The 15,119-nt window shown below is 44.2% G+C and overlaps 1 protein-coding gene across 6 annotated transcripts in view; it reads left to right on the top strand.

Annotated features, from left to right (window-relative positions):
* Positions 1–15,119, top strand: part of BPIFC (BPI fold containing family C) — a 35,011-nt gene that overhangs the window by 1,707 nt on the left and 18,185 nt on the right. For 2 of the 6 annotated variants that reach the window (XM_036298598.1, XM_036298596.1), the window contains exons 3-8: positions 4,723–4,846; positions 6,811–6,931; positions 10,754–10,882; positions 12,122–12,277; positions 12,411–12,474; positions 14,430–14,490. In XM_036298598.1, the coding sequence (XP_036154491.1) occupies positions 4,723–4,846; positions 6,811–6,931; positions 10,754–10,882; positions 12,122–12,277; positions 12,411–12,474; positions 14,430–14,490 (655 nt within the window). Of the gene's footprint in view, positions 1–4,021; positions 4,084–4,722; positions 4,847–5,021; positions 5,708–6,810; positions 6,932–10,753; positions 10,883–12,121; positions 12,278–12,410; positions 12,475–14,429; positions 14,491–15,119 lie in introns of those variants that run through there. The other 4 variants (XM_036298597.1, XM_036298601.1, XM_036298599.1 and 1 more) reach the window with 4 other exon arrangements.

Genomic DNA, 15,119 nt, shown 5'->3' with positions numbered 1-15,119 from the left:
TCTTGGATCCCTTCTTTTAACAGGCTACTCACCTTGCCCTTACTTGTCAGCCAAATGACTTAACCTTTTAGGAGTCATCTCCTTGCTTGACAAGGTTCCTTTCCTCCCTGGCCCATAAATTATCCTCCTAGCCAAACAATTCAACTGAAAATTACATACAATTCATCCCTTTATAGCCCAGTAATTTCATTCACTCATAAAAATTTTAGAGGAAAAATATGTTTTTCTACATGCATTGTTGAGGTCCTGGATCTCCATCAATGTGGACCGCTTCAGAAACTTTCTTTAACTCAGAAGGGAAACAGATTTTTGCTTTTGGAAGGGAATTAAAAACTTCACTTGTGCCCAAGGAAAGACAAAGGGACTTGCACTTGATGCTTAAAAATTTCCCGACACTTAATATATTTTTTTCCACATAGAAGATGGCATCAAGAAACTCCTATTTAAAATTCCCAAGTGAAAATTAAAATTCTAGCATTTATCAAGTCATTAAATGAAAAAAAAAATTATAAATAGTAAAAGGAGGAGCCAGAAGAACAAGGTTTGATTCCCAGATACTTGACTTACTGTGTGGCCTCAGACAGATCATCCAGACTCCCTAAGCCCCTGCCCACATGTCCAAAACAGAGGTCGGATAACATCCACCTCAAAGCATTGTTCTGAGCCTCTTAGCAAGTAGTATCTCTGCTTTGGTTTATCGTGCTTTTTTGCTATAGAAATGGAGAGCTATTTATATGATGGTTTGACTTTCTCATTTTTTCACCCTGTTCTAGAACCTTTCTTAGTTAACCAGGATCTTGTAAGTCAGTCAGTTGGTCAGTTAGTAAATATTTACTGCATTCCTACTATGTGCTAGGCAGATACATCATTTCTACTTTAATTTGCACACAATTTAATGGGTATAGTTTTTTTGGTCTAACATTTTTTCCCATTGCTTTCGACTGCTATGAAAAATGTTTTCCTCTTTTGAAAAATTTGTCTTATGCCTGCCTTGGTATGACACATCCATTTATAGTTCTTTGCCTACAGATATTAGCATGACTACACATTCATATGACCTCATCTTTTGTTAAAATGTAGAAACACTTCTGTACCAGTTGATGAATAGCCACAGACCTGAGCCCCAGGAGTGTTTTGCTTACTCCCATAGTCCCATTCATCTCTGCTATCCCCCAGGTCAACTGAAGGATTAAGGAAGGCCTAGCACAAATGGCAACTGGACCTAGCTCCTGAGTCCATCCTGAGTGTAAGATGTGCCTCCCAGAACGTGGAAGAGCTCACACTTGCTTACCCACTCCTCGCATTTCTTCCAGCCCTCAGATCACTCATTTCTTGGCCAGAGACCCTCCTCTCCTACCCAAGTCCCTTCTCCTTAGCTCTCAGTCTCTTTCCTCTGTGCTTCCCTTAGTGTGTTCTGCACCCCGATTGTCCTCCAGCCACCCCTCCTTAGCCCTGCCCCCAGCATTGCTGCCCAGGTTCTTTCTGTAGATTGTCCTCTATAACCCAAACCAACTCCGTAGGGCTGAAACATCACACTGAGTGCATACGGCCATAGCAGTGTTAAAATATTGAAATAACTGAGTAATAATAGTAAATAGTCACTATGCTGAGTCCCCATGCCCAGTACCCCAACCACACTGACCACTCCTCCTCCCCATGATCCAGTGCCTGGCCTCCCTGACTGTGCTTCAGGACTATGGCCAACACCTGCTCTCATGGGTACCTACCTGTGCTCTGCTAGTGTATAGGTGCTTTTTCAATCACCTCTGCAAAGAACTAGAATGTAGAGTGAGGTAAGGGCTATTCCTTCATTTATGATTCACTGATTCATTATACCAATACTTATCCATCACTCCTATGTCCAAGACACCAAGCCAAGCTCTAGGACCTCCAAACCAGATCAGGTCTGTGCCCTTCTGGTACTTCCATTCTGGTAGGAGAGACAGGTAATAAGCAAGAAGATAAACATATACCCATGTTTCGATATATGTTTTGACTGAGGGTTCCAAAGGAAGTGAGATTAGCTGTGGGAATTCAGAAGTGGTTTCAGAAAGAAGGCTGTGTTTAAAATGGACCTCACCCTAGCTGGTTTGGCTCAGTGGATAGAGCATTGGCCTGCGGACTGAAGGGTCCCAGGTTCGATTCCGGTCAGGGCACGTGCTCGGGTTGTGGGCTCGATCCCCGGTAGGGGGCGTGCAGGAGGCAGCCAAGTGATGATTCTCATCATTGATGTTTCTATCTCTTCCTCTCCCTTTCTCTCTGAAATCAATAAAAATATATTTTAAAAATATAAAAATAAAATGGACCTTTGGATGCACAGGGTTTCTGCAGGCCTACGTCAGGGGAGCAGCATAAGCACAGGCATTGGGCAGGAAGCATGGCCTGTGTTTACAAACCAGGAGTCCAGCTTGTCTGGCCAGTGGGGTACACAGAGAGGGCTCCTGGGAGATGAGGTTGATTGAGCCAGCCTTTCCTCACACCTGAAGGTGGACTTATGCTGTACAGAACAGACACATAGTAAATACACCCTTTTCAACCTCACGGCCGGCCGTCAAAATACCTGCCTGAGCATTCACTAATCTGAGCGTAGGTCCACTGTATGAGTTGGGCAGCTTGTGCACTGGACAAATGCCAGCCCAAGGGGTGAGTAGGGCAGCCCTTGCTCGCCCCACCAAACTGGATACACTGGTGTGGGGTTTTCCTAAAACACTTTTCACCAGCTCCACATTGTGCCAGAGGCCACCTTTACCCATTTCACACAAAAGCCAAGATAAGCTAGCAACAGCCCTTTCCAGATACTCCCTTCCCTGGTCAAACTGCTCTATTCCTTTCAAATAAATCCTTTTGTCTGTGCCACCCCGATTCCCACTTCTATGGCCTTACCCATAAGCCCACACAAGCCCCTTTATCAAAGCTCTCACTTATCTTGGCCATGCACCACACACACACACTCAAACACACCTCTTACAGTAACCCCTTTTCCTTCATCCAGATTGCTTCTGAACCCCTTTTGAATTCTGTCCTGCCCTACCCCTCCCTCTGTCTAAATGGCTCCCACAACTTCCTCTTCTTTGATTACCCCCACAAATGTTTCTCTGATCTGTTTCCTATTTGTGTGGTAACTCGGTGGGCCTCTGTCACCTGTGGGTCTTTGGCATGTATGAGAATGTGCCCAAAACCCATTGGGTACAGTGAAGAATATGTGGTCTCTTTCCTTAAAGAAGATGTTTATTAAGATTTTTTGATGTATCTACCATGTGCCAGGCATCGTACCAGAGACTTTGGAGATATAAAAGTAAGACAGTGCCAATGATGAAGGGACAAAGACAATCAGAATACAGGATGGTGCATATCAAGATCAGGGACTGCTCCAAGTGCTGTGGGAACTCAGAAGGTTAATCTGGCCCACTTCACAGTCTCCGGGAAGAGACATTCATTCATTCAACCAATCAATCGTTCAGTATTTACCCATTGCCTACTGTGTGCCAGTTGCTGTTCAAGGTGCTTAAGTGATGCAATTCTTCCCCCATGAAACCTAAAAATTCCAGCAGGAGAGACAGGCAATGAACAAATGAGTTACTATAGACTATGCTAGATGATGATATGTGCCTAGAGAAAAATAAAGCAAGGAAGGGCATAGTGAATATCAGGGTCTTGGGGGTAAGGCGGGTTAACGATCCTTGTTTTGTATAGAATGGTTGGGAAAGGCTTCAGTGAGATAACACCTGAGATACCTGAAGAAAGTGAAAGCCAACCATGTGGTTATCTGTGAGGTGACTCTACCAGGCAGAAGGAACAACAAGTTCAAAGACCTGAGGATGCAGGTCCCAGAGCGTGTTCAAGAAAGATAAAGTCAGCCAGTGAGGCTGGGAACAGGTGAGCCAGACAACAGTGTTAAGGAAGGAGGTCAATGAGAAGGTAGAGGTGTGGAGTAGGGCATGGCCTTGCAGCTGGTGGAAGGGCTCTGGATTTTATGATGAGTGAGATGGGGTGGTGGTGACAAGATCTGACTTCATTTTAGGAGGCCTACTCGGCTGTGGTGTGGAACATAGCCAGAAGAGGACAAGGGAGGCAGAGAGACCAGTAAGGAGCTGAACATTCATGAAATGATACTGGCTTGGTGTAATGGTTGGAGGTATAGCAGTGGAAATAGTGAGCCTGCCTGAAAGCTCATGATGTTTCAATGCATGCATGCATATGTATTGTACAAAGTGCAGGGGAGATGGTGGTGAACCCAGTGCAAAATGACATGGCGAGGGAAGCTGTCACAGAGCAGACATTGGAGCTGGCCCTAGAAGATCCTAAAACTATCCTCACCCCCACCCCAGTATCTTCCCCAAGGCATATCCCAATCATTACATGTACTGTAAGGCTCTTGTATTATATTGCATGGCATCATCCTGTATTGTGTTATAATCATCTGTGTGTGTGTGTGTGTGTGTGTGTGTGTGTGTGTGTGTGTGTGTGTGTATGTGTGGGTGTGTGACTCTCACCACTAGTCTATGGGAAGCAGAGGTCAGGGACCACGCACATGGATCATCTGTACATCCTCAGCATCTAGAACATGTTCTGGTGTGTTTAACAAATGATTACTGGATGGATAGATGTACGGTAGTCCTGGAAGTGAACAATGAAAATGAGAAAGCCTAGAAATTCTGGGTGGAATTGACCAATGAGAAAGTCAAGAATAATAAAGGAGCCATAAATGTCGGTTAATTGCAGATGTGTACAAAGATGGTCCAAGTCCTTTGGGGATGTTTCCTCCTGTGGAATGTCTACATCTCATCTGCGTGGACCACACACCCTGGAATCAAGGCAAGGGCTACTCAGCGGGCTCTGGACTATGGTGAGTTGGATGCTTTCAGTAGCCAGGCTGCAGCCCCCCTAGTGTTGCAGAAAAAATAATCACCTTAACAGTTGGCATATCCAAACACTGCCACAGATTCATATTCTCTCTCTCTCTCCCTCTCTCTCTCTCTCTCACACACACACACACACACACACACACACACACAGTGAACATCTCAGAGAATTCATTATAGGATAGAGGGAAGAAGATTTGTAGTAAAAGTAATAACTTACAGTTTCAGAAAGGGTTTGATTCCGAAAGAAACAGAGTTTTCTAAAATTGTGTGTGTAAAATTTAATGGGAATGATGATCATGCATTTTTCTTGAGGGAGGCTCTGTACACATATTAGAGGCACAAAGGCGTCTGCAAAACTAAGAACAGGCAGAGGAAAGTGTTGGGCTGAGATTTTCTTCGAGCTAAATTGGGATAAGGACAGATTATGTAGAAGAAAGGAACTGCAAAATCAAAGTCTATGGGCCTATTCTCACCTGTGAATGTTGGTCTAAGATTAGCTAAATGAGGTTGATATTCACTAATGTCCCATGTTACAGATGAAGGAAGTTCGGGATAAAGAGATTTTATAACTTGCAGGGTCACACAGGCTAGTAAGTGGCAGTGTTGGGATTCCGCCAAAGCTCTCTGATAGTGCCTTCGGTTCCATCTTTCCATCCTTACATTCGATCTTTACATCCTGTATTGCAATATTATTCACGGTATTATAGAGGACAAACTCTTTCCTACTTCCTGTCCAACAAGGATAGAGTAAGTAGAAATGAGCTAAAGCTGCAAAGTAAGGAATAAAGGCACAGCTTCCTCCTTGACAAGGTGAAGATGAAAAGATCACTCTTCATAGCTGTGTAAGTTACTTTTCTCAAGCTCTTTAATGGGAAGCGGCCTCTTTTTCTCCCTGAACTCAGAGGAATGTGTTTTGTGGTGCTACCATATTAAGACAGGTCTATTCCCAAATAAAAAGCAGTGGTTTTCAACCTTTCTGGAGTCCTGGGATTCTTTGAGAATTTGACGAAAATGTGGACCCTCTCCCCTGAAAAATGAGATACATATAGGGTGGGGCAAAAGTAGGTTTATAGTTGTGAGTATGTGACACACAGTTTATTATTTTTTAAATATATTTTTATTGATTTCAGAGAGGAAGGGAGAGGGAGGGAGAAAGATAGAAACATCAATGATGACAGAGCATCATCAATCAGCTGCCTCCTACACGCCCCCTACTAGGGATCAAGCCCACAACCCAGGCATGTGCCCTGACCGGAATCAAACTGTGACCTCCTGGTTCATGAGCCACACCAGCTGGGCCAGTTTATTCTTATATTATTATTTATTAATTATTTTCCATATGAACCACTGTAAACCTACCTTTGCCCACCCCTTTAGGCACATGCACAACCAATCACAGTCTTTTATTAGAATTTCAAGAGGTCCAAAAGTTCCCAAAGGCCCATGGACTTCAGGCCAGAAATTCCTGAGCTTGAAGAATCTAGGGCTGGGGGGAATGACTTTCTGGAACTGGCTATAATAAGGCATAGATTCTGGAGCCAATTTGCCCAGATTTGACTATTGGGTCCCCCAGTTCTTTGCTGGGTGACCTAGGGAAGGATTAACCTATTTGAAGTTCAGTTTCATCATCGGTAAAATGTGGATAATGATAATATTTTATACTTTTCCTATCATACTGTCCTGTGGTAACATTCTTTGGCCCTGGCCAAATAATGAAAATCTCTCGTGCTGTTAGCTCTGGGATTTTGAGCAATTTTATTAGCCCCTCTGAGAACCAGTGTTTTCATATGTAAAGCAGGGACAATAATACACACCTTGTAAGATTGCAGTTTTCTAAGCATCTAGGAGAATGCCTTATTCAACAAACTTCACTTTGAGAGAGCGCCGAATCCTAACCACTAGACCACCAGGGAACCTAACTTCACTTTGTTCGGTTCTTTCACAGGCGTTCAAGCTGGGATGGAGATGATTGAGCAAATGGCCAAAGAAAGAAGCATTCCAGATTTAAAAGGTTCTGAATCTCTTGAGTTTCTGAAGGTTGATTATGTGAACTACAATTTCTCAAAGTAAGTAAAAGAGCAGAGCAATGTCAGCAGTGAAATTCATCTTTAAACTCTCAGGGTTGTGGACATGCCACCACCTGTTCTGCTGTAACATCAGGCCCTGCAGAGTGGAAGTGAACCAACCTTTGGCGAGAGGCTTATCAGAAAATAACCAAAGGAAAAAGGGTCATGAAGTTGACAAAAAGTGTGACATTTGGGTCAGAACACCTGGGTCCAGGTCATGGCTCGGCTGCACACTAGTTGTGTGCACCTGGTGAATCCGCTCAGTGTCTGAGTGTCCTTATGTCCTTGTCTCTCTCCTAAAATGAGAATCCTAATTCAATACAGTTGTCAGCTGCAGCCACCTTATCCCTCGAATTCTAAAGGAAATTCCTGATCATTCCATTGCTACCCTCACCCCCATAAACCTAGAAGCAGAATTCAGCCACAGTCCCAAGAATAACTACTCCATCAAATGTTCTCTAATTTTCGTAAAGGTTAGTCACGATTTCAGCGGTCCCAGGGCACATGGCCTTCTGCCCTCTTGCTCTCTTGGCCTTTCCTCCTCTGGAGCAACACCAGTTTCTTCCACTGGCCTCATGCAAAGCAGTCCCACCCACAATGCTTTGTCAATCCAGTGATAATTCCCTGCTACCCTAGCCCTTTAGAGTAGTAATTTCCCTGCTATGAAGGATGACATTCTATAAAACCAAGAGTATTTTGTGAAAGAAGAGGGGTGGTATTCTAGGGAAAGTTCCTTTATCACAGTTGTTCTATTCTGTGATAAAGCCAGCCATTCAACAAGTGTTTATTGAGCATCTACTATGTACTAAGGCTTTATTCTAGGCATAGGAGATACTGTAGTAAATGACACAGATAAATCCTCTGCTCTTGATGTCCAGTGAGAGAGATGGACAATAAATATATATTTATAAGATTAATTATTGCCCTAACCAGTTTGCTCTTCGGATAGAATGTCAGCCTGTGGACTGAAGGGTCATGGGTTCAATTCTGGTCAAGGGCACATGCCCGGGTTGCGGGCTCAATCCCCAGAAAGGGGAGTGCAGGAGGGAGCTGATCAATGATTCTCTCTGATCATTGATGTTTCTGATTCTCTCTTCCTCTCCCTTCCTCTCTGAAATCAATAAAAATATATATTTAAAAAAATTTTAAGATTAATTATTTAAGTAATTTGGGGGGAATTCCGTATTTTTTCAGCTTTATTGAAATGTAATTGAAAAAAAATTGTAAGATATTTTTTAAAATATTAATTATTTACGTATAATGATGGGAATGCCACAGCAGAAAAATCCAGGGTGAATCATATAACATCAAGGGTACATGAAAATGAGGAGAAACAAGAATTCTCGTGAACTACTGGTGGGAATAGATAAGCTGGTACAAGAATTTTAGACCCATGCTGTCCAAACAAGTAGCCACTAGCCACATGTGCTTTTGAGCAATTGAAATATGACTTAATTACACATTTATTTAATTTTAATTTAAAAACCGATACTCGATTCAGTTATTGGAAAACTTTTAAGTATGCTTGGGACAAGTGTAAGTTTACTTTTTCTTTTTTTTTTTTTTTTTTTAAATATACTTCACTGATTTTTCACAGAGAGGAAGGGAGAGAGATAGTCAGAAACATCGATGAGAGAGAAACATCGATCAGCTGCCTCCTGCACATCTTCCACTGGGGATGTGCCCGCAACCCAGGCACATGCCCCCGACCAGAATCGAACCTGGGACCCTTCAGTCTGCAGGCCGAGGCTCTATCCACTGAGCCAAACCGGTTTTGGCAAGTTTACTTTTTCAATTGAAAATTTTATGCCATCTAAATACGGGTCAGTATTTCTGATGAAAATTCAGTGTTTAAATTGAGGTGTATCATGAGTATAAAATATGTACTATATTTTGAAGACTTATTTTGGAAAAAGGAAAATTTATCGCATTAATAATTTTTATATTGGTTACACATTGAAATGATATTTTAGATGTGTTGGGTGAAGTTAAAAATGATAAAATTACTCTCGTTTCTTTTCCCTTTTTTTAATGTGGTTACTGGAATATTTTAAATTACATATGTGGCTCGCATCATATCTTTATTGGACAGATTTACAAGGGCCTTTTTGTTGTTGTTGTTAATCCTCACCCAAGGATATTTTTCCATTGATTTTTAGAGAGAGTGGAGAAAAGAGGGAAAGAGAGAGAATCGTCGGTGTGAGAGAAACATATTGATTGGTTGCCTCCTGCATGAGCCCTGATCAAGGCCCAGGCTGGGGAGGAGCCTGCAACTGAGGTATGTGCCCTTGACCAGAATCGAACCCAGGACCCTTTGGTCTGCAGGCCAACGCTCTATCCACTGAGCTAAACTGGCTAGGGCCAGCGGCCTCTTTTTAGGCATACCCTTCTCGGCAGCCTCCATAGAGAAACATGTGCATAAACTGCATGTATGAGGATTTTCAGGGTGGTTTAGTTTACAATACAGAAACACTGGAAACACCCTTGTTGGTGGACACCAACAAGGAAATTACTGTTGTTTTAATGACACCAACAAAGGAATTATTGTTGTTTTAACAATACATCCACAGCTTGGGATACTCTACAGTAGTTACAAAGAATGGGTAAGACCCATAGTATCGAAAGGAAAACATTTCCAAGATTTCCTCTTCCCACAGTGGGTCTCAGGCTGTGTCACGGATAATAAGTAGGAAAGGATGCAAAGTAGATGAGATAGCAAAATAACCATTTCTTATCAGCTATCACACTTATGTCTTGCCATCTTCCTGATCTTAGCTCACAACAATGCCTTCCTGCTAAGCAACAATGATGCACAGGTGACCTCATTTTGTCTCCGTCACCTGCCTGTAACACTTCCTCTGAGTGATTAACTGAAAAAGGTGACGTGTCTTAGCCAAGGTTGCACCGCCAGCACAAAACTTGTCTCCAAGTCGAGTGCCCTTTGCACAATAATGAAGTGGCATCGCCTCGTGGATAAGAACACGGTCTGAAGGCAGACTGAGGAGGTTTCCAGATTTGGTTCTACCACTTATATATGACTTCAGCCAAGTTTCTTGTCTTCTCATCTCTGAATTGCAGTTTGCAAAAACAGCAACAGCCTCATAGGATTATCGTGAGGGTTAAAATGAGCGAATACATGTGAAGTGCTCACCACAGTACCTGGCAATGAGTACTCACATGTTCATAACAATAACCTACCATAATGCATGTGGCCATCTACCTATGTAGATGACATGCAACCCACTGCCTCCTAGTTGCCTGTTTGACAGATCAGAGAATCTTAGGGGGAAGTTAACTCTATGAAATAAGTTTCTCAACTAGGGAAGACAGTGTCCACATAGAGGGCATTTGGGAAGAGGAGGAGACACCCGTTAGATTCTCCCAATGATTCGAGGGGAGGAACACTACTGGCATTTAGCTGGTTGGCACATGTGCCAAATATCCTGCAATGTGTATAACAGTTCCCTACAAAAAATTAGTTGTCCTAACCAAAATACTAATGACCCCTATTTAGAAACACTGGAATAGCTGAAGGAAAAGGTATGATGGCAAGTGTACCTCTTTTTGTCTTTAAAGAAGTTTAAAAAAGTAGATTGATTTGCAACTTTTCTTTCAAACTTGCTCATTTCCCCCCTCAATGTGGCACAGGAGCTGCCTGCCCAAAGTTTGAGGGGAATTAGAAGGCAGTGCCTAGAGGCACCACTGCAGACCCGGGGTTCCTTGCTCCGTGGGAGTTCACAGTCACGATTTCTACAACTGAATTTCCCATTTTCCCTTACTTAGCAATGTGTCACACTAACTCCTCTGTTTCTTGTTTTACAGCATAAAAATCAATGCCTTTTCATTTCCCAACACATCATTAGCCTTTGTGCCGGGGGTGGGAATCAAGGCCCTGACCAACCACGGCACGGCCAACATCAGCACAAACTGGGAAGTCAAGTCGCCACTTTTGTGAGTATCCCCTAAAAAGCCTGCTGCCCTTGTGGGGGGAAATGGAGCAGAAATCCAAAGTGAGGAAATTTGCTAATGTTTTTGATGTTGGGCTTCTTTCCTCAACCATTAACACTCTTTTTCAAGAGCATTTTTCCAGGAGAGAATTAAATCAGAATTAATATCTCTGCTGGGTGTCAGAGGGGAAGGGCTGAAAGTCATCTTTACCAGCAAGACAGAGTAACTGGTCGAAAGGTCCTTTACGATTTCCTAAGAGCTAAAAGACGGTTGGAGAAACGGACATGCGCTCAACACTTGAGATGCCTCATGGGTCACTGTATGATCTTAGCCAGTCATTGAACACGCTTTGCCAACTGTGGGGCCTTCCTACCTCACAGGGAGATTGGAGCCTCCCTGTCACAAGGAGGTTGGAGGAGGATAGTCAGCTTGCGCCCAGTTCTCCCCTAATAAAAGGCCTTTGCACCCTCCTTAGAAAGAAGGGATCAAATCAAGGTATGCTTACAGACCACCCACTAGTACAAGTTGCTATCCTAGGTATAATGTTTAGGTCTGCCTTGGTTGGTGCCCCAGAATAACACATTCATTCACCTACTTGGTCATTTAACAAACATTTATTGAGTGCCTACTGTTTACCATTTATTCCCATCTCAAGAACTCCAAGAACTCTTATGGACTGGGGAGAAATGACATATCCTCCTATAAGTAGCATGGATTCATGTATTTATTCTTGTTATTCTTGTCTTTGCTGAGTCATCAGCTTTACATTGCATGCTTATTTTGCATCAGGCCACCAGCTAAGTCCTGGGGACATGGACATGAGTAACACATACTCCACTCCTTCAAGGAGTTCACAGACTACGTGTCCCTTTCCCATCCATGCCCCTCCTATATAACGTGTGGCCAACAGCCCCCCACCGCCCCCAACCATGTTCTCTCTCTGAACAAGCATTGTATACGAATGGTGCTCAGTATGTGCTCAACCACTGGGGCGGGGGCAGGGCACTGAGGATGAAATAACTTCCAAGGTCCCTAAAGCTGTTACCATTCCCATAATCCATTACTTCATTTGTTCAGCAAATATTCATTCAGCACCTGCTCTGATTCTACCTGTTGTAGGTGCCAGGAATCCAGAGGTGACAAGGGTCCTGCCCTCCAGGAGCTCAGAGTCCATGGATAGAGAACTGAGCCATCTCCTCCCCTGCCGAGGCCTGGTTAACCTTGCACTTTTTCTCTCAACAGCCAAGACTCAGGAGGAGCTGATCTGTTTCTCTCTGGGGTCTACTTCGCGGGTATCCTTACCCTGACCCGAAATGACTTAGGTCAACCAAACCTGGAGCTCCAAGACTGCCACGCCCAAGTGAGCCACGCCCACGTCTCATTTTCTGGAGAACTCAGGTGAGGGAGAGTGCCCTGGTGGACGGTGGCTAGTTGGGGGTGGTCTGGATTCTCAGGCAGCATGTAGGAGAGGTTAATAACCAACAGGTACAGTCCCTGAGTAAGCCCTTTCTTATTTCCTTTTTTTCTCCAGTGTCCTGTATAACTCCTTTGCTGAGCCCATGGAGAAACCCATTTTAAAGAACTTAAATGAAATGGTAAGTCTTTAGAGGTTACACAACCATGGTCAAATGCCATCAGCTGCAGGTCTGCCATGCTTGAATTAATTCTTGGTCAATAAACCTTTATTGAGCACCTACTGTGTGCTAGGCACCATCCAAGGCTCTTTCACACACATCATTCTATAGAATTCCCTTACTCAAGTTCATGCCAAACAATCAACAAGAATTTATTTATTGTGTACCCACTGCATGCCCAGCAGTAGGCTAGCATCTGTTGGGATATGAAAAAGAAGTAAACTTACCATCTTTTTAGGAAAACCAAAGTCAGGCTTGTGAAGCAATAACTGGATGAGGACTTGAATTTAGGGCATACTTATATGATCATTAGATTGAACTGAAGAGGTTCAGAGAAATGGGAAAATTAAATAAATAGATCCTGGAAGTATCCCGGGAGACATTTTTAGAGGATGCAGGACTTGAACTGGGCCTTGAAATATAGGTAGGATCTGGATAGATAAGGAATGGGAAAGAAGATAGGCTATTTCCAGCCAATAGAAACAATGTGAGTTAAGATGGCTTCCAAAGCTACAAGTAGCTAGATTCCAGAAGTCCGAGTTTGACGAAGGGAAAAGACGGGTTTGGCTGTGTGCCCTCTTTCCAATCCTGACCAGACCTTCCCTGAACCCATGACCCATATTTGGGAAACAGAGAGAGGGATGAGGAAGAGTGGGAACGAAGGGAGACTTCTGGAAAAGGGGTAAGGACAGTGTCTGGCTATCTCCTCTCCCTCATGCTCAGCTCAGTGCTTAATGAATACCGGCGAGGAAATCAACAGGTAGAAATAGTAAGCAGCCTGTCCAGTGAGGTTGCCGGCTCATCAAGGGACTGAGGCTTCTCGGTCTTTCTCCATCTTACCTGACAGGGGCTGGGGGCCAGTGGATGTGCACATTAAAGAGTGACTGGGAAATAGTGCTGCCACCTTCAAGGACCTCATAGTTGACCATTCCTTTGTTCAGAACGAGGCATGGTTCTTCGCCAACAGTTAAGTTTGCCTGGAGTTTACATACAACTTAGGAATCATAGCTGCTTTGCCTCTAGTATTCCCTCTGAGCCACTGGAAAATGAAGAGAATACTGAGACCACAGCTGTCGAGCTGTGATGTGACACCTGGTGACTCTGCCAGCCTCCCTTCTTCAGTTTTCCCATTTGTAAATAGGGGACAGTAGGGCTTACCTCCCAGAGCTATAGCGAGGATGAAATGGGGTTAAAACAACAGCTAACATATACTGAATGCTTACTCTTAGTAACCTGATGAGGTAGGTGCAATTGTCACTCCCATTTTGCAGATGAGGAAACTGAGGACAGAGAGTACAGGTAACTTGCCAAGGGATTCAACCCAGGCAGCCCACCTCCCGAGCCTTTGCTAGTAACCACCACCCTGCGTGCATAGCACACGCCTGGCACACAGCAGGTCCATCGATGTCTTTCCTTCTTCCTCCAGATGTGCTCGAGTCTGATTCAAGGTTTATTTTCTAATTCCAAGCGGGGTTCAATTGAAATAGATGCCTGATCTAATGGATCTCGTCGAACCAGCCCAGCGGGGAAGTAGAGGCCCCAGCTGTGTCCACGCCCGGCAGCATGGGGATGACAGAGCAGGGAAAAGGCATAGCAGGTTCCTCAGGTGGGACACCTCCAGCATGGACTGGGGCACATGTCCTGTCATGCACAGGAAGAAAAGGCAGTGGCTCATTCTTTTATGGGCCTCCCTGGGTGGAGTCCCAGTGGCTGTGAAGTTTAGTCAGCATTCAATGACTTGCCGCCCATACATACGTCACTTGAGGCCCATAGACATCAACTAATTTAAAAGAAAGTCTTAATGGCCGAATGGAGACTGTCTCCTAGCCGTTTGCTGGCAGGGTCTACGCCCATAAATAGAGTTTTCCAGTATCATATGATAACCTGCATTTTTTAAAAATTCCTTTTATGGCCAGCTCTGTCCCATTATCACGGGAGAGGTGGAAGCACTGAATGCCAATCTCAGCATGCTGGAGGGTGAGTCTCTGAACCGTCTCTTCTGGATGGTTCTTTCCCCACCTTCCCACTCTGGTGCTCCCCAGGTTTGCTTCTCCACACAATACAGCTCCGCCTCTTCAGTCTGCTTTCCACTCTGCAAACTAGAGCCTCAGGAAGGTGGGGGACCAGAGGGGCACAGTCTGTGTGTGGGGCCTGCTCTTTGCTTCTGCAACCAACTTCTCTGCAGGCGGGGGTGGCTTCAGGAGACCAGATGCCATTCAGAGAATTAAACTCTCACGAGCTTTAATCCCAGCTCTGGCACTAAATGCGTCCTCTTCAGAATGGTTAATGCTAATCTGGGCCAGGTTATCCCCTTCATTGGCTCCTCGCTGACTTCGGGATCAAGTCCAAATGCTTTAACGTGGACTGCAAGACCCACCCGCCACGCTCTGGCTCCTACTTCTCTCTGCTTCATCTTGCACCTTTCTCTGCTCCAGCAATCAAACTGCCTTTCCTGACCTCACGCCCCTTACCTTTGCTCATGCTGTCCTCTCTGCCTAGAAGAGCTTCCCCTCCCTTCACCCATTCATTCATTTAGTAGACATTATCAGTGCCTATTTCATTGCCAACACTGTGCTAAGCAGGGAGGGATGCAGTCCCTTCCACTC

This window comes from Myotis myotis, unplaced genomic scaffold, assembly GCF_014108235.1.
Source record: "Myotis myotis isolate mMyoMyo1 unplaced genomic scaffold, mMyoMyo1.p scaffold_m19_p_3, whole genome shotgun sequence".
Classification (NCBI taxonomy): domain Eukaryota; kingdom Metazoa; phylum Chordata; class Mammalia; order Chiroptera; family Vespertilionidae; genus Myotis; species Myotis myotis.
This window is presented reverse-complemented; position numbering and strand designations above follow the sequence as displayed.